Source organism: Chrysemys picta, chromosome 12, assembly GCF_011386835.1.
Source record: "Chrysemys picta bellii isolate R12L10 chromosome 12, ASM1138683v2, whole genome shotgun sequence".
In the NCBI taxonomy this organism is placed as follows: Eukaryota; Metazoa; Chordata; order Testudines; family Emydidae; genus Chrysemys; species Chrysemys picta.
Window position 1 is genome coordinate 27,637,080 of NC_088802.1, and position 27,380 is coordinate 27,664,459.

General features: G+C 47.7%; 2 protein-coding genes across 4 annotated transcripts in view; both read right to left on the reverse strand.

Annotated features, from left to right (window-relative positions):
• The window catches only part of LOC101935520 (zinc finger protein 239-like), a 46,125-nt gene extending 43,714 nt beyond the window's left edge, over window positions 1-2,411 (reverse strand). Inside the window, exon 1 of the mRNA XM_065562577.1 lies at window positions 573-2,411. The gene's annotated coding sequence lies outside the window, so the exon portion shown is untranslated. The remainder of the gene's footprint in view (window positions 1-572) is intronic.
• A 155-nt stretch (window positions 2,412-2,566) lies between these two features.
• LOC101935793 (zinc finger protein 501-like) overlaps window positions 2,567-27,380 on the reverse strand; it is a 28,459-nt gene continuing 3,645 nt past the window's right edge. For 2 of the 3 annotated variants that reach the window (XM_065562472.1, XM_065562471.1), the window contains exons 2-5: window positions 26,484-26,687; window positions 8,259-8,375; window positions 6,475-7,948; window positions 2,567-4,954 (exon numbers count right to left, since the gene is read on the reverse strand). In XM_065562472.1, coding sequence (XP_065418544.1) covers window positions 6,753-7,948; window positions 8,259-8,375; window positions 26,484-26,622 — 1,452 coding nt within the window. In that variant the 5' untranslated portion in view covers window positions 26,623-26,687 and the 3' untranslated portion in view covers window positions 2,567-4,954; window positions 6,475-6,752. The remainder of the gene's footprint in view (window positions 4,955-6,474; window positions 7,949-8,258; window positions 8,376-26,483; window positions 26,688-27,380) is intronic. The other variant, XM_065562473.1, reaches the window with a different exon arrangement.

A 27,380-nucleotide genomic window follows, 5' to 3' on the forward strand; every position in this document is an offset into this window, starting at 1 on the left:
CATCTGACTAGTTCCAGAAAAGCAAATGAAAAGATGGAATTAATGATTATGGTTATTAATGAAACTGCAATCAGGAGTAAACACATAAAATGTTACCAAGGATTCTTTTTCCTTTACACTAAGGGATGTTCCACAAAAAAACTGAGCTTGACTTTAAATACAGAAATGTTTGTTTAAGTAATCAACTACTTAATCCATTAGGAAGAAACCAATGTATGCACTCAACAAGCAGTATGCAAATGAGATACAGCAGATTAAAAAAACTGAATAAAATGAGTGATACAATGTAGTAACTCTTAAAAAAACCTCTGAACTAAACACGACATCCTAAAATGTTAAGTAAATTAAAAGAAGGTTTGTTAACGATATTGAATGGACTAGAGATATAAAACTGAATATAAAATTCAAAAAGCTCTAAGTATTAACCACAGTGGTTTGCACATAAGTATTCACTAACAGGTTCTTTATCCTAATTAAGCTGAACTAATATCTAAACATTATTATCATAATTAAACAACTAATCTTTATCATGAAATAGAATCAGATAACCAAGAATAAATTCAACAAAGTACCTAGATTACAAGAACTTGTTCCCATACCAAGACTGGAATGAGGCTGCTGTGGAGTGTAAGGTATAAACCAGGGGCGGCTCTAGACACCAGCAAAGCAAGCAGGTGCTTGGGGCAGCCCATTTGCACGGGCGGCAGCCAGCAGGGATCCAGCATGGGAGCTGAGAACCAACAGAGAGCCCTGGGAGGTGTAGTTCCTTGGTTAGCTTCCTGCCCATAGAGCCAGCCCTGGGCAGGGAAAGAACTACATTTCCCAACATTCCCTTGGCTGCTATCCACAGGAAAGGGAGGGGAGGAGTATGTAGCTGAAACCTCATGCTGCAGCTTGCTGTGAATGGAGAGCTCACTGCTAGACCGGGGTGGCACTGTGACTGGGGAACAAGTATGCCCAAGGAGTAGAAGGCTTTGCCCCAGAGATCCCTTTCAGAAGACATCCCCAGGATTAGGGATACTGCTGTGACCTCACCTTACAGCCTCCAAAGAAAGAATTGGGTGGACTAAACGGACAGTGCCCCTCTCTATCTGAAGCCTAGCAAGGGAGGTACGTGGATTCCACTAGAATTTAAAATGAAAAGTAAGGGAGGGGAGGCTCTGGACCTGGGCAGCTTTAGATATAGTACCAGGCACTTAGGAGGATTTCCACTTCTGAGCCACGGAAGCAGAAATTGACTTTTCCTTTCCAGATTTAGCTAATATTCAGAAAGGGAATCTAGCACCTGCCTTCCAGATTTGAACACCCCCAAATCAAATATACTGATCCACTGTAACTTGCTGTAGAAAAAGTAGGATAAAATTGAGCAAGAAATGCTTCCCAGTGGTTATTAGGCGTGGAATTGCTATTTTCAACAGCCATTGCCATTTTTATTTATTTAGTTAGTTTTATTTGTTTAAAAGGAAGCCAGTAATATTGCACTGGCAAATTTTCCCATAGAAACAAAGAGTGGAACAAAAGAATAATAAAGGCACCTCAACTTTTCCTCATTTATGGAGGACAGTCTTATAATATGCATCCAGATATCCTCCAATCAAACAAGCTGAAAATTGTTCCACTTTACTGCAGTTCTGTAACCATATGGGAACCAATCCTGTCTGTGTTCTGTGCACATCCAAAATTCCTGCTGAATGACCCACCCTGGGAGCGAGTTACCAGTGACCTAGGGCTGGGGGTCCAGGGAGGAGCCCAGAGCTGTGGCAGCAGGGGAAGCGGGTGTGGGGGGAGAGCCCAGGGCTGGGGCAACAGGGGGGTGCAGTTGGTGGGGATGCTCAGGGCTGGGGTGGCAGGGGGTGAGCTCAGAGCTGGGGTGGCAGGGGTGTGTGTGTGGGAGCTCAGGACTGGGGCAGCAGAGGGTGCGGGTGGGGGGGAAGAGCCCAGGGCAGGGGCAGCAGGGAGGTGTGGGGGGGAGCCCAGGGCTGGGGGGCGGGGCAGCCAAACATTGTTTTGCTTGGGGCAGCAAAAAACCTAGAGCTGGCCCTGGTATGAACACAGACAACTCTGTAGTCAGAAACACGCAATACAACTGACATTAGTATAAAAGGATTTAAAGTTTAGAACACACACAAAGACTGGCGTGAGATTTTTTTAAGTGAGAAGATAACTTCTCTCACACAAACACACAGGGTGACATTACGAGGGAGAGCGATCTAAGGATGCTTCTCACACCGCACATAATTCTCACTTACAAATGCGAAGATGGACAACTTCAGGGAGCGGGTGCAAAACAGGGCAGAGCAGAATAGTGATGAATGAAGTAGCTAATTGTCAGCAGCACTTTAGGTTAGGAATTGAATTGAAAGATGACAACAAAACAACATTAACCATCAAAAGATGAATTTCCATAGAGCACTGATAACACAATAAATATAGCTGGGATTTAGTTATGGCCTCATCAAACCAAAGATTTGAAGGGTAGCTCTTTTAAGCAGTAAGCCAAATAATTTAGTAAGCCAAGCAAAGTAGCTCAGCACTATGCACATAACACGTGAACAATAAATGACAATTACAGGTGAAAGCATGCTCTTTTAATCAGCACCAAATCAGTTGTAGCCACAATGATGTCAGATTCAAATCCTAGAACTTCAGTTATGTTCTGAGGATCATTTTCCCCAATTTTAAACTGCTTGTAGGTGCTATTTTTTTAAAACTAGTTCTACTGCAATTCTTTTCTTTTGCATCATTTGAAACTAGGATATTTTTCATAGCTTGATGGAAGTTGTTAAGTATATACATCTTTGGTATTTTCCAATTAAGAACTCCAAACAGCCCAAGACTTTGGTGTTATGAAATAGATCTGAACTCCTATGGGTTCAATGTTCTAGGACAACAATAATTATGCTTTTGAAGGCCAAATTCTGACTTCCTTCCAAGCACAGACATTGCCCATGGAATTTTAGCAATAAGCATTGATTTCCTAAACCTTTCTGAATTTTTAAGCAGGTGGAAGTTCTCATCTGTTGTTTAGTGTGCAGTCTTTTCTTCGGGGTAAGACTTAGCAGTCTGTCTTGTTGCCTGATTTATTGGTTAGATATTATTTAGATTTCCCAGTGCAACAATCAGTGATTTGACTGAGTTCCGCTTCTGTCTTAGGAACAATATCATAGTGAGGACCCCTGCAGGTAGGGCAGAGACACAGACACCTCGGAAAGACCTTCTGAATTTGTAACAGCTTTGTTATTGCAATACTACGGTCATAACACTACACTTAGCACAGTAAATAGAGGCAATATAAGATGTGACAATCTCTGGCATGAGCTCATTTGCATATTCATACCATCTTTTGCTGAGAAGCCCCCAACTAGATTAGAGGACCCACAAGTGGTCCTTTGGCCTGACAGGTTCCTCCCTGGAGTGGACAGGCCAAGTTCCACCTTTTCTCATAGGTTAGCTAATGCCGGTCATACCAATGCATTTTCAGTAGTGATTTCCACCTCTTTTCCTGATCTGTATTTCTTCACCCTATCAATGTTGGGGTGCCCTTATTCCAAAGCTCACAAAATCCATTACCTCAAACTTATTAGCATATATGTCTGTTAGTTACAATGGGATTCTGGTAAACATCTGCTGATATTCCTAACTTAAAAATACCTGAAACTGGTATAAACAGGCTGCTTGTGGTCACCTATCAGCAATTTAGCAACACTTACTTATAATATTACTCTAGCTTGTGACATCTTATAATATAAAGTCATTTATGGGTTAGCTGCTTATGTAAAGGCTTTGACCTTAGAGCTCAGCTACTTGGGCTCAGCTACTGTCTTACAGGCTTAAGACCTGTAGTCTATTGCATTACTGCCTTACTTCACATCTCTGTACATATACTGGCTACAGTCTTCAGGGAAACTTAAAGAGTCATTGGAGAATGAGGCCTGCACCCAAGGTCAGCCCACTTTACCAGTGGATGCCCTAACCCCCAGGCTGCAGAGTCAGTCACTCTCTCGCTCTCTATGGCCAAGTTACTATTTAAATATTTACACACAGGAGAGACTGACTCAGTCCCACATCAAAATAGTCATTAGTTCAGGGTATGTCTATACAGCAAAAAAACAAAAACAACGTGACTGGCCCGTACCAGCTGACTTGGGCTTGAGGGGCTCAGGCTGGGGGGCTCCTTCCTTGAGTGTAGATTTCTGGGCTCAGGCTGGAGCAAGGACTCTAGGATTCTGTGAGGTGGGAGGGTCCCAGAGCTCAGGCTCCAGCCCAAACCTGGACGTCTACACAGCAATGAAACAGCCCAGCACGCCCAAGTCAGCTAGCACAGGCCAGCTGGGGGTGGCTAGCTGCTCTGTAGACATACCCTTACTGGTTAGGGCACTATCCTGACAGGCAGATGACCCTGTTCATATCACTTTGCTTCATCAAGTGGAAGGGGGACTTGAACTGGGACTGTCCCACATTGTGTGCAAGTACCCCAACCATGGGGTAAAAGGTTATGAGTGAGTTTCTACCACCCCCACCTGTTTTGTGGGAAGTTAGCTGGCCACTGAACAAGCATACTGGGATGGGTTTCATTGGCAGGGAAGTGTCTAATTTCACTAGTTCATAAAGCACAAACAGAGATAGGTGCCTATCTCCGTCAGAGGGGCAGGGTTTAGGACATACCCCTCTTGTTGGCATCTCCTGTTGGCAAGATAAAGTAGCTCCCCACACAGCGGGCTGGCTATTGTGAATCCAGATCTAAGATGCCCATCTTGCCCAATTGATTGTACTGAGAGCCTAGTCATCTGATTCGGGTTTATGGATCTCAGTGTTGTTCTTGTGATCTTCTAGATGCCTAAAAGTTATGTGTTGGAATGTTCAGTGTCCCAGCGCCTAAGTCCCCTGGTGGATCCCAGCCTAAAACACTATCAAGAAGAAATGAGAAGTCCCAGCATATGATAAAAATAGGGTCCTAGGTGTAGGGTTACCATTCGTCCGGATTTACCCGGACATGTCCTCCTTTTGTGTGCTAAAAATAGCGTCCGGGGGGAATTTGTAAAGCACTCACAATGTCCGGGATTTCCCCCTCCCCCGGCAGAGCGAGCGGCTGGGAGGGCTGCAGGAAAGTCCCGGGCTGGACTCCGGAGCAGCTTCCTCCTCCCACCCCCCCCCCCCCTGCATTCTGAGCCGGCCGGCAGCTCCTCCTCCTGCAGCCCGCTCCGGCAGCCCTGTGCAGGGCCAGGGACCGGGTTTTGTGTTGTGCAGGGGAGCTCAGCCATGTGTCCGGCTGGCACAGAGCCCAACACCCTGTTCTGAGCAGCAGGGTAAGGGGGGGCAGGAGAAGGGACAGGGAGGTTCTGGAGGGGGCAGTCAAGAAACGGGGGGGGGCTTTTGGAGGGGAGTGGAGAAAGTTTTGGGCAGTCAGGGTACAGGTAGGGGGTAGGGTCCTGGGGGGCAGTTGGAGGGGGGTCTTAGGAGGGGGCAGTTAGGGGACAAGGAACAGGGAGTCTTAGGTAGGGGGTGGGGTTCTGGAGGGCAGTTAGGAGCAGGGGTCCCAGGAGGGGGCAGTCAGGGGACAAGGAGCGGGGGGTAGGGGGCTGGGAGTTCTGGGGGGGAGCTGTCAGGGGGCAGGAGTGGAGAGAGGGATCAGAGCAGTCAGGGGACAGGGAGCAGAGGGGTTTAGATGGGTTGGGAGTTCTGGGGGGGGCTGTCAGGGGGCAGGAGTGCGGAGAGGGATCGGAGCAGTCAGGGGACAGGGAGCAGAGGGGTTTAGATGGGTTGGGAGTTCTGGGGGGGCTGTCAGGGGGCAGGAGTGCGGAGAGGGATCGGAGCAGTCAGGGGACAGGGAGCAGAGGGGTTTAGATGGGTTGGGAGTTCTGGGGGGGGCTGTCAGGGGGTGGGGAGTGGTTGGATGGGGCGTGGGAGTCCCAGGGGTCTGTCTGGGGGTGGGGGTGTGGATAAGGGTTGGGGCAGTCAGGGGACAAGAGGCAAGGAGGCTTAGATAGGGAGTGGAGTCCCGGGGGGCAGTTAGGGGCAGGGGTCCCAGGAGGGGGGAGTCAGGGGACAAGGAACGGGGGGTAGGGGGCTGGGAGTTCTGGGGGGGAGCTGTCAGGGGGCAGGAGTGTGGAGAGGGATCGGAGCAGTCAGGGGACAGGGAGCAGAGGGGTTTAGATGGGTTGGGAGTTCTGGGGGGGGCTGTCAGGGGGTGAGGAGTGGTTGGATGGGGCGTGGGAGTCCCAGGGGTCTGTCTGGGGGTGGGGGTGTGGATAAGGGTTGGGGCAGTCAGGGGACAAGAGGCAAGGAGGCTTAGATAGGGAGTGGAGTCCCGGGGGGCAGTTAGGGGCAGGGGTCCCAGGAGGGGGCAGTCAGGGGACAAAGAACGGGGGGAGGGTTGGGGGTCCTGGGGGGGCGGGAAGTGGGAGGGGCAGGGGCGGGGCTAGGGCGGGGCTCCTCCCGTCCTCTTTTTTGCTTGTTGAAATATGGTAACCCTACCTAGGTGTAGAACTCAAAATTTAAATGAAGGACCTGAATGGAGGATGTTCAGAGCTTCTCCAGAAGTAATAATCAAATCCCATCGCAACATGGGACTCTTATCTCAGGCCCAGCCTCTTGCTGTGCCAGCTCTGTTCCAGAAAAGTGATTCCACTCTCTGCTTTAAGAACAATGGCATGTTCTCATTACAGGGCCATTTCAGCCTGGCCTGACCTGCTTAGATATGTGGGAATTGGCAAAGGTTTTACTGACATAGCCCATCCCTAGCCAGGACATTTCTAGGGTTTGTGTCGGGTATGGATTTTCTGGTGTCTGCTGAGGCTTGAGCTATCATAATAGCCTTTTCCACACTCATGGCACTTATTCGGTTTCTTTCCTGTGTGGGTTCTCTGATGTCTAATAAGCCTTGAGTTCCGACTGAACCTTTTCTCACAGTCATGGCATTTATAGGGTTTCTCTCCTGTATGGATCCTCTGGTGTCTACGGAGGCTTGATCTGTCACAGAAGTCTTTTCCACAGTTATGGCACTTATAGGGTTTCTCTCCTGTGTGGATTCTCTGATGTTGAATAAGGCTTGAGCTCTGACTGAAGCTTTTCCTGCAGTCGGGGCATTCATAGGGCTTCTCTCCCGTGTGGGTTCTCTGATGTTGATTAAGGTGTGACTTCCTAGTGAATCTTTTCTCACATTGGGGACATTTAAAGGGTTTCTCTCCCGTGTGAGTTCTCTGATGGCAAACAAGGGCTGAGTGCTGTCGATAGCTTTTTCCACAGTCAGGGCATTCATAGGGTTTCTCTCCTGTGTGGATTCTCTGATGTGCTAGAAGGTCTGGGCCCAAACGGAAGCTTTTCCCGCACTCATTGCATTTGTAGGGTTTCTCTCCCGTGTGGATTCTCTTATGGGAAACAAGGGTTGAGCGCCGTCGAAAGCTTTTTCCACAGTCAGGGCATTCATAGGGTTTTTCTCCTGTATGGATTCTCTGATGTGCTAGAAGGTCTGAGCCCAAACGGAAGCTTTTCCTGCACTCATTACATTTGTAGGGTTTCTCTCCTGTGTGGATTCTCTGATGTTGAATAAGGGCTGAGCTCTGACTGAAACTTTTTCCACAGTGAGGACATTCATAAGGTTTCTCTCCTGTGTGGAATATCTGATGTGCTAGGAGTTCTGATCTGTATTGGAAGCTTTTCCCACAGTAACTGCACATGTAGGGTCTCTCTCTAATGGGGATTCTCTGTTGAATAGTTTCTTTGACTTTCTTGACTCCTCTGCTCCTGTGAGTGGATTTACTCTGTCTCCCTTCTGAGAGGTTTCCCCGATGCTTCTCTGCGCTGCTCTGACTCTCACGGGCCTCTCCCTCCTCAGGACTCTGGGAAACATGCCCTTCACCTCTTCCTGATACCATCCACTGTGGTTCCACTCGCTCAGGACCTTCCTGCTGAGGATTCTCCTCCTCAATCTCATTCACTGTCCCATCACCTGCAGGGATAGAGAGAGAATCCAGACAGGAGTCAGTACCTGTGCCAGGGACAGGGAACCTCAGAAAGGGAAACAGGAAAGGGGGAACAAACCCAAATAACTGCTGGGGAGATTGAAATATCAGGAACTGTATCTTTCTACCCCAATACCCTTCCCCAGAGGAGTGAGAGGAGGAGACCCATCCTTCCTCCACATCCTCTGAGTATAGATCAAGGCAGGGGCTGAAGGGTCAGACAGCTTGATGAAAATGCATAAGAGGCATCAGCCACGAGGGTTTAACAATTAGTTTCTAACTCAGGTGTTTCATTACCTGTGTGGGAATTGCTTGGGCTCTCCCTTTCCTCGTGGCTCTGGAGATCAGGGACCCACAGCTCCTCCCGTCGCTCCAGCCAGGAAAGGACATTTGGTTTGGAAACTGGAAATCCTGCTGGGAGGGGTGGGCAAGGAAACAAGTGTTGAACTTATTCATTAATGTTAGTGCTGTTACTCCTTCCAGACCCAGAGTCTGAACAGAAAATCCCAGAGAAGCTCCATCCTCTCCCCAACCCCACCCTACAGGGACTGGGCTATAAATCATACAAGATCCCATGATGCACTGATCTGGAGCAAGGGTTACCAGCTTGTTACCAGTTCACCTATGATAAGTTACACCAGGGGTTCCCAAACATTTTTCCATGAGACCCATTAGTGCACCAATAATAGGCAGAGACCCACTATTAACATGTGTCCGTCAGAGTGAGGGGCCCCATAGGACATGTATATGACCCCTCATCTCAGCGGGGGACAGGGCCAGTGAGAGGGCAAAGGAGCCAAGAAGCTGTCACAGCCAGCCCCCACTGTTATACTATGGCTTAGACGCCTGCTGAGTGTCTTCAGGTGGTCATCTGGCAGCTCTGCTCCAGTCATCCACCCAGCACCTGTCACGTATCTCAGGCATCCCCTGCCCAGGAACAAGGGAAGGACTTGGGGGCTCCCAGTGCCAGGGTTGGCCTTAGGGGTGGTCATAATGGGAGACCAGCCAGGACACCACGATCAGGGGGGTATTATAACCCCCCTCCCCCCACACACAGCCAGCCCAAGCCCCCAAGTGCTGGGGTCAGAGCTAGGGATGGGCAGAATTGATGGCACCCTAGGCAGGGGCTCCTACCATGTACCGTGGTCCACCTGCTAGTCCTGTCCAGACTGAGGAGGGACAGGACATCCTCTTCAACTGCATGGGCTGCTCCTGGAGCCGAGTTAGACCCTCCTCTGGGAACCTCCCCCAGCTCCAGGAAGCTTCCCTCCCCCCGGCCCACCCAGTCACCATTTTCCCTAAGGCCAGTCCTGTTGCTGGGCAGAGGCAGATGCTCTAGCCAGGACTGGCTGGTACCTTAATGGACTCAATCACCCCTCATCGATCCCGATTTAGGGACAATACTACAGGGGGCCGCACAGCCAGGGATCGCAGGGTATTGAAGCTCAGAGTGGGAACAGCCGTGAACCATGCAGCCTCCTCCAGCCGCCGTCTCATGAGGTAGGTCCCTTCTCCTTACCCTCTGCCCATCAGTTGGCAGCTCTGCTTCACCAGCCACCACTCTACCAATCTATAAAGTTTGGGGTTGTCCACACAAAACTCAACCCATAGCAGACCACCTGGGACTATGTCATGGACAGAGCCCAGGGTTTGGGAACCCTTCCCTTATTTGACCCCTTTTAGATACAGATTATGACAGGTGAGCTGGGGCAATGAGCGTGTTAGGCCTGATGTGATTTAGGCTATGGTGTGCCCTCTGCCGGCTGGCATTGAGGGGCTTGATGGTTCACACCTGGGTCACAATGGACTAACACTAGGGTCCCATCCCAATGCTGATCAATGCTCATCCAGTCCTTCCCCATCACCCATGAGACCCTGGCTGACACCACTGGCCTGATACTGGCTCTCCTCACCCAGTCAGCCTGCTACATATAGCACAGACCCAGAGAGGAGAACTCTGGAGGAGAAGTAGCCATTCTCCTCCCACATGGGCTGAAATGTTCTGGAAGATGGGCTGGAAGATGCTCCCTTCCAACAAACCTCTCCAAGTCCATCTGTATAATTTCACAGGCGCACCTTTGAGCAAAGCAATTAATCTCGAAGCTTGAGTCCGATTGCCTTTAGTTGGAGTTAAGCAGTTCCTTAGATGTTTTGCTTAATAGGAAAGACTTTTGGACCTGGGGCCTAAATCCAGAGACAAGACTAACAGGTATCCAGGTAACTTACAGACCTGCAGATATAGAACCAGACATATGAAGGTCAAAAGGACCATTATGTTCATATAGTCTGACCTCCTGCAAAACTCAGGCCAGTTATTTCTGCATCAAGTCCATATCTTCTGGTTGACCTAGACCACATTGTTATAAAGATATCTCCAGGTCTGATTTAAATTTCTCAAGTGACAGAAAATTTACCATATCCCTGGGTAAGGTGTTTCAATGGTTAATTCATATCAGTGTTCTACATTTACGCTTCATCTCCAGCCTGAATAGATCAAGCTTCAGCTTCCCACATAGCATCTTGGTTTGCTTTGATTTGCTAGACTGAAGACCCCTCTACTCTTTCCCATGTAGGTATCTGTGTACCAGGATCAAGTCAGAATTCAACCCTCTCTTTGTTTAGGCAAATATATTGAGCTCATTAAACCTTTCACTATAAAATGTCCTCAGAATTTCTAAAAATAAAATAAAATAAAAATGAAAATGTCCTAACTTAAAACAATCTAACACAGGGGAATACTACAGCAGGCTTCATGTCAACAAAGAAAGAGGAACTGATCAGAAAATTAAAAATCAGTGATTGCTGAGGTGCAAGCCATAAAATCATAGAAACAGAATCACAGAAATGTAAGGTTTGCAGTTACCTCCAAAAGTCATCTATCCAGTCCCCTGTGCTTAAGCAGAATTAAGTAAACTTGACTTAAGTTTGTCATCTCTTCGTTAAAACCTCCAGTGATGGGGATTCCACAACCTCCCTACATAACCTTTTCCATACCATTATCATTAGAAAATTTTTCCTAATATCTCACTGAAATCTCCTTTGCAGCATGCCTTTTTGTCCTACCCTTGGTAGACCTGGAAGACAATTGATCACCATTCTCTTTTTAACAGCCTTTTACATATTTAGGGTCTGTTATCATGTGGCCCTACAGCCTTCTTTCTTATAGACTAAATGTGCCCAGTTCCTTCAACACTGCAAAAATTACCACAATGTACAGATTTTACCCATCACATACAGAAAAAGAAAAAAACTGTAATGGATCACTGTTCCATTAAATTCCTCTGTTTTGTATTTGTTATGAGACAAATAGCCCATATCACACTCCACAGACATTTTGAAAAAGAAAGATTTAAGGAATATGAAAGAGTTCACTCCTGCTTTGGTGATACTGCAGAATTCAATTATTAATATTTTTTTGCAAGTGCAATTTATGAAGACCTTTCGGTGTTACAAAGGAGAATTTAAGTCAAAGGTCATGCTGAAACATAGCAATGCTCTGGAACTACTCCCTATGAAGCCAGTCAGGATTCTGGGAGAGCATGCCTCCACTCTCTGAGAATATTGTCTCCAGGGCAAGAAGCTTAAACAGCTTCAACCTTCCTGGGTCTGACCTCAGAGCATTCAGCATCCCCTTCCACACCATGTGCTTCCCGCAGCGAGTCTGACCGGGCGGGGTTCCTGGCGAAGCCAGAAGGCCCTGCACCCCAACTCCATAGTCAGATGTGACTCTCAGCCAACCAGTAAAACAGAAAGTTTATTAGTCAACAGGAACATAGAGTAGGATAGAACTTGTTAGCACAAAACCAGCCCGCCCCTTGCACCCCAAGCCAGCCGAGACTGACTCACTTCCAGCTGCCTGGCCCCTGCCCTGCCTGTTGCTCCTCCTCTGGCCTTTGTCTCACTTCCCGGGCCAAGAGTCACCTGGTCGCATTACCCTCCTGGGTCTCAGGTTACAAAAGGGCAGCCATAGCATCCGTGCAGACAGCTCGGCAGCTCCTGCGAAAGTCACACACCCTTATTCCCACCACTTATACATTGGTGCAATACACAGGGAAACTGAGGCACACAGAGCATTCATGCAAAACAGTAAGAATCACATAGGCTCATATACGACATAACAAGAGAAAATCCCCACTTTGTCACAGTAGTTCACTCAGCACTGCTCAGATTGCATTTGATATCTGGAAGTGGAAAAAAATCTAAACTAAGACAATATATATCTATATAAATAGATGCAAGCTGGGTCTGAATGAGCTCTCCCCTGACAGCTAGTTGGGGAGGGGGAGAGACTTCAGGAGCAAACTATATATTAGAAGCTATGTTGCCCAAAATGATCAACTTTGGCTGGTGTTGGGTTACAAATCACTTTAGTACTAAATGCAGAGGTAGTGGAAATGTTGTTATCAATGTTGTTACCTTTATTGTATGAGTAAAGGGGAGCAGAACTGTGCTTAACCTAGCCTGATTGAGGGGGTCACCCTCAGCTGTAATGAACTCGCTAAGCCAGGGGCTTGAATGCCAGAAGCCTTGGAAAGTAAAAGGAAGTGGAAACAGATATCCCTGCTAAAATGTGTGGACTCTGTCTAAGGGTCCCCACTCTAGTTTAACTTGTTCCTTTTCACTGTTCAAAGATAGAGCTTAATAGACTCCATTAGGAGTCTTTTGCTTTGTTAACTGTTCACAAGAGCTGTGAGGGGACAGATTTTCTGCCCACTTCAGGGGTTCTCCCCTCTAAGAGTTGGAAATCACAAAGAGTTGAGTGAAACCTCAAGAGACTGACCTGCAGAGGTCACAGCAGAGAGGCTGATGGCAGCAAAAGGTAACCAGCAAGCATCCTTCTGGTGGGATGGTAAGCAGAACAGCAGCTGGTGGGGTGGCCAGCAGAGCAGAACGCCAGCCAGAGCAAGTGCTCAGATAGCCGAACAAGCAAGGTGCCTTCTTCCCTGGGTGGGAGGTGAACTCACAGAGGTACGTCTCTGAACCCTGAGTCCTCAGTGACCAAAGACAACCACATTGTAGTAAGGGATCAGAGAGGGGCACAATAAAGGAACTTTTGGTTGTAGAATTCAAGAACATGAGGCAGAAGACACTGCCCCTGCACTTGGGGGTGAGGGTCCTGCTTACAGTTTTATGATTATGAATCTTGCTTGTGGCATTTTCTCTAATTAATGTCAGCTGACTTCCCTTCTTTCATTCAAAGTTTCTTTTCTACACTCAGACTCTGTGCTTGCGAGTGGGGAAGTATTGCCTCTCAGAGGCACCCGGAACTGGTGTGTAATTTTCCTAGGTTACCAGGTGGGGCTTGAGCTGGTTCTGTATTGTATTGTTGAAAAGCAACCCCTAGATATTGAACCAAGACCTTTCTGCTGCCATCTCCACCTGGGAGAAGGGTTACATATAGATATATTATCTATCTATCTATATACTCTCATACCACACACACATACAGTTTAGAGAGGCCAGTTTCACAAATCTACAAACAATTATGTGACAAATCATATGAGAGAAAAAATTTAAACGTGAATGCTAATTTAGAACTGTTCAGTAACATTTTAATAAATTTCCAAAAAAAAGAAAAAACCCTACTATTCCACAAACAAAAATTGTGGACATACTGTTTAAAAATAAACAACCAACAAAAACCTGGTAAAATGGGAAACAAAAACATATACACACAAACAAACACATGAAGGTATATATTGTTTTCAAATACATAATAAACGATAAAGGAGAAAACTGATAGTAATAAATATCAATTAGGAATTGGCAATTGTTGATAAGGGAAGGAAAAGGAAACAAGGAAAACAAACTCAAAACAGCAGAATTAAGGAGCATGTTTAAAGTATATTAGAAAAAACTGTAATCCTACCAACAGTATTGATCCATTACTAGATGGGAAGGGTAGAATAATGCAGAAAAAGCAGAAGGGTTCAATAAATATTAAATTAACTTGATATCTTTTTTGATGAGATTACATGTTTGACTGACAAATATAGTATGTTAATTTAATAGTTAGTGTTCATGTACTGTACTCCCAATTGGAGTTAGACAGTTCAATAAATTTAAAATCTGGCCTTTAAACATTTGCCTTGGTAGCTCATGACATTTTTATTAACAAAACTAGAATGATACAAAACTAGCATGGCACACATTAAAGGGGTTTAAAAAATGACTAAATCTGATAGGTCTAAAAATGTAATTGTAAACAAGGGGTGTGGGTTTCAGGTGGGGCCCCTGCGGGGATCGGTTGATGGCCCTACTCCATATGACATTTTTGTCAATGACCTTCTAGAAAACATAAAGTTAGTACTGATGAAGTTTACAAAAGACTGTCATGGGGTGTGCACCCCATACCCAGCCCTGACAGAGATAATGAGGGCCTGAGAGATCAATTGGGTTACCTGGCATCATCACCTGAGAGAGGGAGGGCCAGGAGTAATTGAGAGCAAAGTAAGCAGTAAGCAGCAAGAAGGCACCTGATGCCAGGAAAGGTACATTCCCTGACCGAGATGCAAGAAGGCGCATCTAGCAGTGAGTGGGAACCCATTACAATGACAAACAGATTGGGGGAGTGGTAAATAATGAAGGGAGCAGGTCGCTGACACAGAGCAATCTGGATCGCTTGCTATGCTGTGGGCAATGCTTTCAGTATTGTCCAATGGAAAATTTTACACATGAGAACAAAGAATGTTGGCCATACGGATAGGAACTCTGTCCTGGGAAGCAGCAACTCTAACATAAATCTTGGGGGATCACAGTGGATAATGAACTGAACAAAAGTTCCCAGTGCATTGCTGTGAGAAAAATGACTATTGAGAAAAGTGACTTGAATGCATATCCAGGTAGGGTGACCAGACCGTCCCGATTTTATTGGGACTGTCCCGATATTTGCTTCTTTGTCCCGCATCCCAACCAATGTTTGATTGGGATACTGGACAAACAAGAAATTTTGCCCTCCCGGAGGGATTCTCGCGCCCCCCCGCTGCCCCGGCTCCGCCCCCTCCTTCCCCCATTGGCTCCCTCCCCAAATCCCCGCCCTGGCCCCGCCTCTTCCCCAACCACGTGGCACTCCTCCTCCCTCCCAGGCTTGCAGGTGCATGGCGGTGCAAGCCGGGAGGGAGGGGGTGGTGGCGGCGCCTGGATCCTGGAGCTGGTGAGTCAGCTCCGGCACCCAGGCACCGGGCGGGCAAAGGGGGGCTGGCAAGGGAGGGAGGGAGACGGGGGGCTCAGCTTTGAGCCCCCCACTGCGCCAGAGGGCTCCTGCCCGGCCCCCGGGCCGCTGCACACAGCGGGCCCGGGGCTGGGAGCGCAGCGCGGAGGCTGCTCCAGCCCTGCAGCCCGTGGGGCAGCGCGGTGGGTCCGGGCGAGGGCAGCGCGGAGCGGGCAGGGGCTGGGTGGGCAGTTCGGGGGCGTGGGCCGAATCCCTGCTGCTGCCGGGGAGCCCTGCGCCTCTCCCTCCCGCTCGCGGCTGCAGCTCCTTCCCGGCGGGACGCGCCCCCTGGCCCGCCCCGGGCACATGCGGCACGCGTCCCACCACTGGCAGGGAGCCCTGCACCTCTCCCACTCGGCTGCGCTCCAGCGGCTCCTTCCCGGTGGGAGGGAGACTAGGCATGGGGGATGCGCGCCGCATGTGCCTGGGGCGGCGGGAGGCGTGTCCCGCCGGGAAGGAGCCGCAGCCGTGAGCGGGAGGGAGAGGCGCGGGGCTCCCCGGCAGCAGCAGGGATTTGGCCCGCGCCGCTCACCCGGCCTCTGCCCGCTCTGCACTGCCCCTGCCCGGCCCCACCGCATGCCGCATGTGCCCGGGGCGAGCCGGGGGGTGGGAAGCTCCGGGGAGTGCGCGCGGCTGGGACCTGCTAATGCCCCCGGCCCCTTTGAAACTCCCTTTTTTTTTTTTTGCTCCGCCCCCCCCCTTTTTTTTTTTGCTCGGCCCCCCTGCATCCTGATATTTTATATCTCTGATCTGGTCACCCTATATCCAGGGCACTCCCAACTAGGAATACAGAGGTGATATTACCTCTATATTTGACAGTTGTGCGACTGCTGCTGGAATACTGTGTCCAGTTCTGGTGCTCACAATTAAAGAAGGATGTTGAAAAATTAGAGAGGCCTCAGAGAAGAGCCACAAGAATTATAAAAGGATTGGAGGACAGGTCCTATAAAGAAGCTCAACCTATCTACTTTATGAAAGACTAGACTAAGGGGTGATTTGATAACGATCTATAAGTCTCACATAGGAACAGAAATTAAACATAAGATGGCTCTTCAGCAGACAAATGTGTAACAAGATCCAGTGGCTGGAAGCTGAAGCTAGAGACATTTAAATATGAAATAAGTTGTAAAGTTTTAAAAGTGAGGCTAACTGACCATTCGACAAAACTTACCCAGGGCTCTGGTGGTTTCTCCATCACTGGAAATTATTTATATCAAGAATGAAGGGTTTTTTTCTAAAAGAATCACAGGAATTAGTTGAGGGATCTCCTATGGCCTGTGTTACACAGGAGATCAGACTAGATGATAACAACAATCCATTAAGGCCTTATAAATTCTGAATCTAGTCCTCTAATCATTCTTGTAGCTCTTTTCTAAACCTGTGCTAATTTGTGAACATCCTTTCTGCAGTGTCAACACCAGGACTGGATACAGTATTCACTAATGGTCTAACTAATGCGATGTTAAGAAGCAATGAGGTTCTCCTCATTACCGCTGCTTCATATTCCCCTGTTTAGCTACCACCAGATCATATTAACCCTCTTAGCTACAGTATCACACTGGATGCTCATATTCAGGTGGCTTCCACCATGACCCTTTGGCCCTCTCCAGAGTCACTGATTCCCCAAAGCTCCCCATAGCAGGGGATAGAGACACCGTCTGACATGGTGATGAACCAGGCTCACGGTGTTGGGGACTTTGACAAATGCACAGACAATTCCTCAGACACAGCAGCACAAAACCTCCCCTCAGGTCTGTCCAGCTCATTTTCTCACAGGAAATCTCTGTTCCCACATGCACAGCCATCTACACCCTGGACTGGTGGACACGGATGTCAGAACTGTCCCTGTACATCCACTTGAGCTACTCTGTGCACCACAGACCCAGAGACTGGGAGTAATCTCTCTCCTCACAGCTCGACTCAAATGCAGACTGAAAGTCCTACAAATCTGTTCAGTTCCCATCATGCTTCACTGCTGGAAATTCATGAACCTCAAACAATGCCAGCATTTACTGAATACAAACTCTACCCAGCCAGGAGAACAAGGGGCAGAGGAATTAGCTAGGCATGACAATCGTTTCACCACAGCCACTGTTGACCATCTGGCACTGCAGATCCCCTCCAAACAGACCACCACAACAGCTAAAGCAGAGATGGAGAACCCCAGCAGAGACAGAGAGTTTGGCACAAGGAATTCTTGTAACCCTTTGCCACTGCTGCAGGAGGGAAAAAGAGTATTAATTACAGCAGCATCCGGAATCTCCAACTGGAATAAGGGCCCCTTTGTGCTGTCAGTGGTATTTATCTGCCAGTCCCCGTACCATTACCACAGGGACTGAGCACTAGGAGTCACAAAACCAAACCCCGCTCAGCTGCCACCAAACCCTGCAGATCCCTGAGCTTGCTTGGTGCCTACATTTTTGCAGTGAAATTTCCCACATTGCATCCTCTCACCAGGCATCCAAATGTCTAAGCCCCAGGGTGATGCATGGGCCAGGAGCTGATGGGCGTTCTGCTGTCTCACTGTCCTGCAGGGCCCAGGCTGGTCAGTGTGCTCTGAGCTCCCCTCCCACATTGGCACCTAGAGCTGAACTTCCACAAAACTAGGGTGGGGGAATCCCTCCCTCCTAGCAGATGTTTGATGCCAGGCCCACTAAGGTTAATCCAGCCCTGGTTGTGAATCCCATCCAGAGGCACCATCTCTCCTCACTCACTGTACAGGGAGCACAGACACATAACACAGTCTTTGTGAGTCCCAGCAACTAGGCCTGGAACACTAAATGTCACCACAACTAAGGTCCTCTCTAAGTTCCTCTGTGAATCTAGAGAGAGACAGTCCCTGCCCCCAATGGGCTTTCCCTGTCAATAGACGAGCCAGACAAAGGGTGGATCGTTATCTCCATTTCACAGAGGGGAAACTGAGACCCAAGGAGATCACAGCTGGGACTTTCAAACATTATAAGGGGAGAGGTGTGCAAGTCACCTCCTCAGGACCCTTTGAAACCCCAGCCTAATTGATTGACAAGAACCCAGACAGGGAGTCTGTGGCACAACCAGGGATCTCCTGAGTCCCAGGCCAGTTTCTGAAACAGGGTAGCAGCCTTCCTCTCTTGTGTCTGTGCAGAGAACAACCCCCACAATTATTCCGCATCATTCTTGTCACACTTCGCTGCTTGTGTAGACCAAGCTCACTGCACACACTGGGGGCTCCTGGCATTCCTCCATTCCTCCCCCTACATGCTACCCTCCCATCCCCCTTTATTTCTGGGATTCACTGCACCCCCCATCACCCCCTTCCATGATGTGTTGTGTGCCCCTTTCCCTCCTCCACCCATAACAGAGCATTCTTCCTCCATGGCAAGAGCTCCATGTGCTCCCATTTCCTCCTCTCCCCATCTCCTCCTGCCACCTATTCCCTACACAACATCTCTCCCCTCCAGTGATTCTGTGTGCCCCTCATCTCCCCCTACTCTCCATTCCTCTCTGCCCCCATAACCCCATCAGGGATTCTGTGTGCCCCCTCTTCCCTCATCCTCTGTTTCACCCTAACTCCCATTCCCCTCCACCTCCCACTTGCCTTCCTGCATCTGTCCCCATCACCCCCCCCAAATACATTTCTATTTCTCCCCACAATAATCAGCTTATGGCCACTGATGTCTAGAACATTCCCTGATATTTTGGAGTTGATGGGACGTGGCTCTCCAAAGTTATTGTATTACACACAGACAGACCAACTGTCACAGAAAAGCCTTCAAAGTTGATTGGAAGGTCTGCAACCTCAGCCAGCTACTTCATAAACCATCCCTCAGGCTGTTTCACTGGGAGGAACTGTCATTTGAAAGTGATCAGTGGTGGCTAGGGAAGGACGCTGGGACAATGTTGAGGTGGTGCTAACATAAGTCAGATAACCTGAAGCACTGCATCTGCTAGAGGATTCTGGGAGCAGAGTTCTGTTAGCATCAGGTCGGGAAAACTACTGAATTCTTACTGGCAGTGCGGACTCAGGGTAAATTGGTGGTGGTCTTTGGTCAAATCATGTAAAGTATATAAAGAAAGAGTAGACAGAGAACAAGATGGCCTAGGTGTATGTTGCCCTGAAACATGGATGCCCCCGCAAGAGTCCCAGTGAGAAATTAATAATTACCAGTAGCATCAATCTCAGATAGTGCCTTGTTCTCAGATGTCCCTCACAAAACTATCATAGGAAAAATGAGTTATAGAATACCAGCTAGGCTTAACTGGGGGACATGTGACATCTCTGTGCAAGAAAGCTATAAGGGCTAGAAAAGAAAGGCATTAGTAGGGGAGGGGGAGAAGAGACAAAAAGACGACTTCTGACCTAAGAAAGAAGACTTCTCTTATCCTGAACACCTAGAGGAGACAGAGGACATTGGGGTAGCCAAAACCTGCTCCGTTGGACATCTGATCATTCCAGTGCCTAGAAGTGCCAAAGACTGGGGCATAAAAGCCTTTATTTAGGATTTGTAGCTCTACTCACTTTGGTTGCTAATCAGGATGCTGTATCAGGTCAATATAATTACTGAGGATTTATGCTTGGGGAATGATGAGATAACTGGCTCTGTGGATGAGGGGAAAGCAGTGGATGTGTTATTCCTTGACTTTAGCAAAGCTTTTGATACAGTCTCCCACAGTGTTCTTGTCGGCAAGTTAAAGAAGTATGGGCTTAATGAATGGACTACAAGGATGGACTGCAGGATGACTCCAGCTTGGTGGAGAAGCTCCTGGATCAGGTAGTGCTAGAACAATTCCTGACAGTCCTACCAGGAGGGGCGCAAAGCTGGGTAAGGTGTTTCCAGCCAGCGTCAGTGGAAGAAGCAGTCAAGTGAGCTGAGGCCTACTTTGATGCTGAGGGAGAGGAATAGCCCAAGGTGTACGTCAGATTGAGAGGGGTTCACCAGGGGATGAGTCCAGGAGGCTTCCAAGGGGGAAGACCCCAAGGACTATGGGGGTGCACCACAACAGCAAGGGGTTTGGGGAGCCCTGAAGCCTATGGGAGGTACTAGTGGGAAGGAGCTAGGAGACCCAGTAGTCTGCTACAGGTGTGGCCAGCCAGGGCATATTAAAAGGCACTGCCCAGAAATGGAATGTAACTACCTGAAGTGTCATTACACTGGAACTAATCAGTCGGAGTCTAATCAGCAGTGACAATCAAGCTGGGAGGAACTGTAGTTAAGGGTCTGGTAGACTCAGGGTATGGGTACACCTTGGTTCGAGAAGACCAGGTGAGGGCAACTGGCCTAAACTGACACCTCCCAGTAGACATTTCCTGTGTACATGGGGAAACCCAAGTCTACCCCACGGCAGAAGTTGAACTGGAGGTACAGGGCTGGAGAGCTCAAGGACCTGCCACGGCCCATAATTTTGGGGAGAGAGTGGATGGGCTACTCAGCGATCATGTGGGAAGGACCAGGACAGCAACCCAGGACTGAGAGGGTCTGGGCCCAGCTGGGAAAGAAAGCAGACGGGCTGGGAGCCATGGTAAGGAGACCTCAGAACAGAGCCCAGACACAAGACCACTATACCCCAGACATGAGGGACCTGCTGAGAAAGTATCATCAAGAGTTGGATGAGGCTAACTTCTCCAGACAGAGTTATTAGCTAGCTAGTCTGGGTAAAGCAGAAGTTGGCCCATGTACAGGTGAAAGGCAAGGGACAGAGGGAACAGTGGTTGGCCTTGCAGGAAGCATTGGCCCAGGCCCAGAGGGAGAAGGAGCAGAGGGTACAGCAGGATACAATAGAGACTCAGACCAAGACCTGGGCTCAGCAGAGTACAGCAGGGACCCAGACAAAGTTCAGAATACTGTGGCAACTCAGTGACAAAGAGTCCTGTGGCACCTTATAGACTAACATGCATGCGTCTGACGAAGTGGGTATTCACCCACGAAAGCTTACGCTTACGCTCCAATACGTCTGTTAGTCTATAAGGTGCCACAGGACTCTTTGTCGCTTTTTACAGATCCAGACTAACACGGCTACCCCTCTGATACCTGTGGCAACTCAGGCTAAAATACCCAGTGTGCTAACTAGCATAGAGGCGCAGACAGATTTGCCTCAGCTGGGAGAGGAGAAAGAAAAGTGCTGGGATAGAGAACAGAACCCTAGGATAGGGAAGGGAATCATGCAGGCAGGCTTTATGAGCTCCCTCCTAAAACAGGAGGACATGATGAAACATCCAGAAGCTGCAAAAAAGGAACTGGAGCATCTTAAGTTCAAAAATGAGCAACTGACTGAAGAGTTCCAGTTCACTGCTGAGGAAAAAAAGCTTTTGCTCCACACAGTGTACAATTATTAAACACAGTTAGAGACTTGTCGTACAGAGATCCCAAAGCCCAGGAGGTGAAAGTGAGTCAAGGGACCATGAACATGCTCTCCAGGTAAGAAAGACCTGGGAGAGTAGACTCTGGACACCAGGGCAAAGCCTGGCTAGAAGCTCTCCAGAAAGTGAGGTCTGCGGGAGGGAGCCCTGCTTGAAAGGAGCAAGGACTAATACAGAACTACCACGAATCCTGTCAGGGAAAGGAGGGGTATAATGGGGTGGACTAGGCCTAAAGGCCCCCTGCTTGAGGCCACAGGATTCTGCCACACCATCCCAGGAAAGGAACAGTGGAGAGGTCCTCCAAGCAGGCTAGAGTGGCTGCAGGGGAAGCAGCCAATCTGGGCCCAGGAGGGCCATATAAAAGGAGCTGCAAAACAGAACAGTAGTTGGTTGCTGCTGGAAGCTGGAGGAGAAAGGACTGCATGCCTGGCTGGCTGAGGGAACTGCAGCACAGTGGCCAGCTAAGCGGGGGCAGGACCAGGGACGTAATGAAGGAGCTCCTGTCTGGCTGCAGGGACTGAGCCCAGGGAGAGCTGAAGGAAGATAGTGTCTCCAGGGAGGAAGTCTTGTGGATGCAGCCCCATACTAGGGCTGGACTGGTTTAAAGAATACAGACACACCCAACTAGAGGGGGCGCTCATGAGAGGTGGGTGCTGACCTAGTTACCAGTCCCAACCATGCTAGAATAGGGCATAGCGTTTTCAATTAAACAGAACAAGGCTGAGGATGGTATGGTAAAAAATGTGAAGTGTCTAGTGGGGGATCATTGCGAGCACAGGTATGGCCACAACTTCAGGAAAGGGGGGCAGACATTGCCCTTTCAGATGGGCGGACCTTGAGGACTTTGGTACTTGCTTTAGGAAATTTAATGGCAAGAACTAAATCACAGTTGATGCTGCAACCAGGAGCTAAAATTGTGAAGGCCATGGAAACAGGTACAGAAAACCTGCCGATGGGCCCTTACAGCTTGATGTCCCAATAATTGGCTCAGATAGATGTGGGTGGCCTTCCAAGTGGCTAATAAATTGTGCAGTGTGTACTAACCTATAAAGCCCCGTTAGAAGTCGTGTGTTTTTGTTTGCTTATGGTTTTGCAGATTAATCTATGAATTTATGTAAGCAAGAAGAAGTATGCTGTGAAATCTGCTTCATTTTGCTGCTTGTGGGCTCACTTGTTATGTGGTTTCCAGACCACTGGTTGTGGGACGTGTCTGTGCCGCAGGACCCCATCCAGTGGATGAGTCAGCAGATTGTGAAGTTACTCGGATTTTAATACAATGGGCACCCTTATTAGGGGCACAAACCAACCTTACCTTGTGGGTTGGAGGCACTGATATCTGTTGGATAAGATTGTGGGGAAAGGGGTTAAGTAAAGTACGCTAATCACCTCTAGGGGAAAAGTAATCAAGGGAACAAAAAAGTGTTTGGGTATTGAATGTTACTGTGTTGTGGGATGGGGTTCCAACCGCTGGACCCTCCATTGGCCAGGAAGAGCTCACTGCAAAAATGGTCTTAGTTTAATTGAAAAGTTTTGAAAAATGTAAACTGGTAGTTATTGAACCAGATGTGACATATCAGTATAGGAAAATGAACCTACCAATGGGAGTGCTCAATTACTCTGTTTAAACCCTTAAAAGACTGAAGACCGAAGAAATAAAAGGAAAGTAGAAGCGAAATCCTGGAACATGAAAGTAGCCTCCAGGGTTAATTCTCCTAGGGAGGGGGAAGTTCTGAAAGAGCCTTTAGAGAGTCTAAATTCCAGCATTAAATTAGGTAATGGTACAGATTTGATCACAGTCCCAGCCAAAGTGAACTTTGCCATGGGAAAGGACTTTGAGCCATCCCCTGCAAAATTGCTGTATGAAAGTCACATTAAGGTTGTTTCCTCAATAGTGCTTGCTCCAGTAGCATTAATTCCTCTCTAAAATGCTGGCAAAAAGGAGGGCAAGGATCCTCAAAGAAACAAACTTTAATAGTTAAATGGAAATATGACCCAAGTAACAAAAGGTGTTTGTGCATTTCAGGGGTGACAAATTGACACAGAGTCTCTCCACTCTAAGACAAAGAGTGAGAAACTCTGGAACAATTGTCACAATCAGCACATATTGGGGAGCAAGGGAAAATAAAGGATCAAGAAATGAGACATTCTGTGATGGAATTGAGTACACTATTGGAAAAAGGTAATTTGAAAATTGTTAAAGAAATAAAAAACATTCGCACAGAATTGTCCTGGGGAGAGGTGTGTATGAAAGCTCAGGAAACCTTGGAAAAACAGTAAAAAGACATTTTGAAACAAAGTCAGAGAGGTAATGAGCCGAGAACACATGATTGGGCATTGAGTTATTATTCCTATATTAATCAATCACGCCAAGAAACATGGAAGGGGCAAGTGCATACATGTACCATACACCAGTGCACCCTTGTCCTTTCTGGTGTAGCTAATGGAAAGGTACAAGAAATGTGGCCGATAATACATGCAAGTGCCTGGAAAAATAAAATAGGGAACTATAAAATAGTACCAAAAAGAAATGGGCTGTGGTGAATTCGCGGAGAAGGATGGAAAAGTATTTTGGGGGCTGGGGAATAGGACACATTAATTAAAAAAGGGAAAGGGAAATTCGGAATGGCAACAAAATTGGAATGGAGAATGAAACGGAGATAATTATAAATTTAGAGTGGAAAAAGGGGTGGGTAGGAATTCTATAAAATAAATGAATAAAAACTTGTATTAGCATCAGAAAAAAAAAAAGTAATACATCTCTATCCTGATATAACACAACCTGATATAACACAAATTCGAATATAACGCAGTAAAGCAGCGCTCGGGGGGGGGGGGGGGGTGTCGCGCACTCCGGGGGATCAAAGCAAGTTCAATATAACAGTTTCACCTATAACGCAGTAAGATTTTTTGGCTCCCAAGGACAGCATTATATCAGGGTAGAGGTGTATAACAAAAAATAAAACCTGGCAACTGGAGAAGTACCAATTGCACCCCAGACTGCAAAAAACGTATATAACTCACCTTAAAATGACACCCCCTAGTTTGGAAAAAAAACAGGGTGAAATGGTACTGAATAAAACATGGAACTTCAAACATAGGAAAATACACTAAATAAAATAAAACAAAATGCAGACCTTGTAATAAATGTAAAAGAAGCACTTGCCCATAAGTATAAAATCATTAAGGCAAATGTAAAAAATACACATAAATGAGATTTTATACGGTATAATATTATAGTTTAGGTTCCTAAATGGAATAATAATAAATGGACAATTTTAATTTGAATTCTAGAAGGAATCAAAGTATTATCAGTATGCTTTTGTATTTTAAAATTGATGTGCCAATGATACAGGTGAAGGTGGCAAAGACCTTTTAAAATTAACCTAATAACAAATAAAAGTGCAAGCTATGAGGACGTAGCAGAGAGAAAGCACATACCCCCAATGTCAGGGCCGGCTCCAAGCACCAGCTTCTCAAGCACCTGCTTGAGGCGGCCGCTCCGGAGAGGGGCGGCACGTCCAGGTATTCGGCGGACGGTCCCTCACTCCGCCTGGGAGCGAAGGACCTCCCGCTGAATTGCCGCCACAGATCGCGGTTGTTTGTTTTGTTTTGTTTTGGCTGCTTGGGGCGGCCAAAACCCTGGAGCCGGCCCTGCCCAATGTAAGTAATTAATTGGTGCAATATCACAATGATTTTTAATAATTGGTTATCAAGTCGGGGACTGTTGAGGTAGTGCTGACATAAAACTGGTAACCTGAACTGGTATCTGCTAGAGGATTCTGGGAGCAGAGTTCTGTTAGCATCAGGCTCAGAAAATTGCTGAATTGTGACTATCACTGGGGTCTTGGGGTAAACTGGTGGTGGCCTTTGGTCAAATCATGTAAAGTACATAAAGAGAGAGTACACAGAGAATGACATCACTTAGGTGTATGTTGCCCTGAAACATAGATGTGTCCCAGTGAGAAGTTAATAATTACCAGTGGTGTCAACCTCAGACAGTGGCCTGTTTTCAGTTGTCCCTCACAAAACTATCATAGGAAAATCAGTTATAGAATGCCACTTAGACATAATTGGGGGACATGTGACACTTCTGTGAAAGAAAGATATAAGGGCTAGAAAAGAAAGGCCTCATTCGAAGAGGAGGGGGAGAAGAGAGAAAAAGACGACTCCTGACCTAAGAAAGAGGACTTCTCTGAACACCTGAGCACCTAAAGGAGACAGAGGGTGTCGAGGTAGTTAAACCCTGCTCCGTTAGACATCTGATCTCCCTAGTGCCTAGCAGTGCCAACGACTGGGGCTTAAAAGATTTTCTTTGATTGGTGTACCCACTTTGCTTGCTAATAAGGATACTGTAACAGACCAATATAGTTACAGAAGATTATGCTTGGGGAATGGAGGCTTACTAGGGATCTGGGGCAAAAATCTATCTGGTATTGGTCCTGTTTTGAGCAGGGGGTTGGACTAGATGACCTCCTAAGGTCCCTTCCAACCCTGAAATTCTATGACACTGGTCTCTTCTCTGCCCGACTGATGGGAGAGTTGAGAACATCGGGGGGCCTCCAGCTAACTCAGCTGACTGAGGCAGAACTTGGGCAAGATGGAGGTAAAGCACATTGGAGAATCTGACCATTGGGGACTCAGGCAGACCCAAACCAGGAGACACATGTCCCTGAAAGACAGAGGGGTCAGAGGCCTCATAGGATGGAAGTAGTCCTGGGAAAGAGTGAATTTCTCCCACTTGAGTGCTTTGATTAGGGGGAGACCCACACCATCATTACGTCCCTGAATCTCCTGTCCTGTGGGATGTGATGCACTGGGGGACTGTCTCTCATACACAGGAGCTGCAGATTACATGGCCTGGTCCCTCTGAAATACAGGGGATCAGGGACTATCCCTGTACAGAATCTGACCCAGATGCTTCAGAAACCTGCCTCTGCCCCCAGCTTCTAATACCCGAGGGGACAGGAATCCTTACCCAGCGAGGTCACAGTTTCATAGTTCTCCTGCATGACGTCCCTGTACAGAGCTCTCTGACCCGCATCCAGCAGGGCCCATTCTTCCTCGGTGAAATACACAGTCACCTCCTCGAAGGTCACCAGCTCCACTGCAACCATTTTCCTTCCCCGTCACCTGGGAGGATGGGACGATCTCGAGTGAATCTTGGATGTGATTCTGCAGTCTGGAGAGGTTTCAGAAAGGGCTTTAATCCATTTAAATCCTCTATCCATCCCAGATTCTTTCTCTGCAGACAAATGTAGACTCTGCTGTACTAGGGAAATGGTTGAGTCAAGATTTTTGAAAAAGCAACCAACATTTCAGCTCTTAAATCCACATCCAGTTCTCTCAGTAAGTGGCCTGATTTTTGTAAGTGCTGAGCCTGCCACATTGGGGTTCAGTTCTGACAGCCCAGCACTGCTGATGATCAGTCCTTTTACTCAGCTGCTTGTGTATGGGCTGAGAAAATGAACTTTCTGCTCCAGCATCTAAGATCCTGGCCATAGTCACCTAATTACAGCAGAGACCCAGCAGCTCCTACATGGGCTAAAAACACTGACACCATTTTAAACCCTCACAGTAACAGTTATTAAATGAAGTCAATGGGAATGATCAGATTCTCAAAGACAAGAATGTACGTAACCATCTTTGGGATTGGATCTTAAATGAGTAACCACATTTTATTCAATACAAACAGTTCAGTCTTCGTGGACACATATTTTGACAGATAGTCACCAGACAGAGAGCAGCCTGTCTAGTTTAGGAATTCTGTCAAATCTATAGCCAAAAGGCATTAAAATTGCTAGAAAAGAGATTTTTTTCTTAATTAGAAAAATATTTCTGCCCCCTTCCCCGACCACTGACCTCTAGTAAGTGC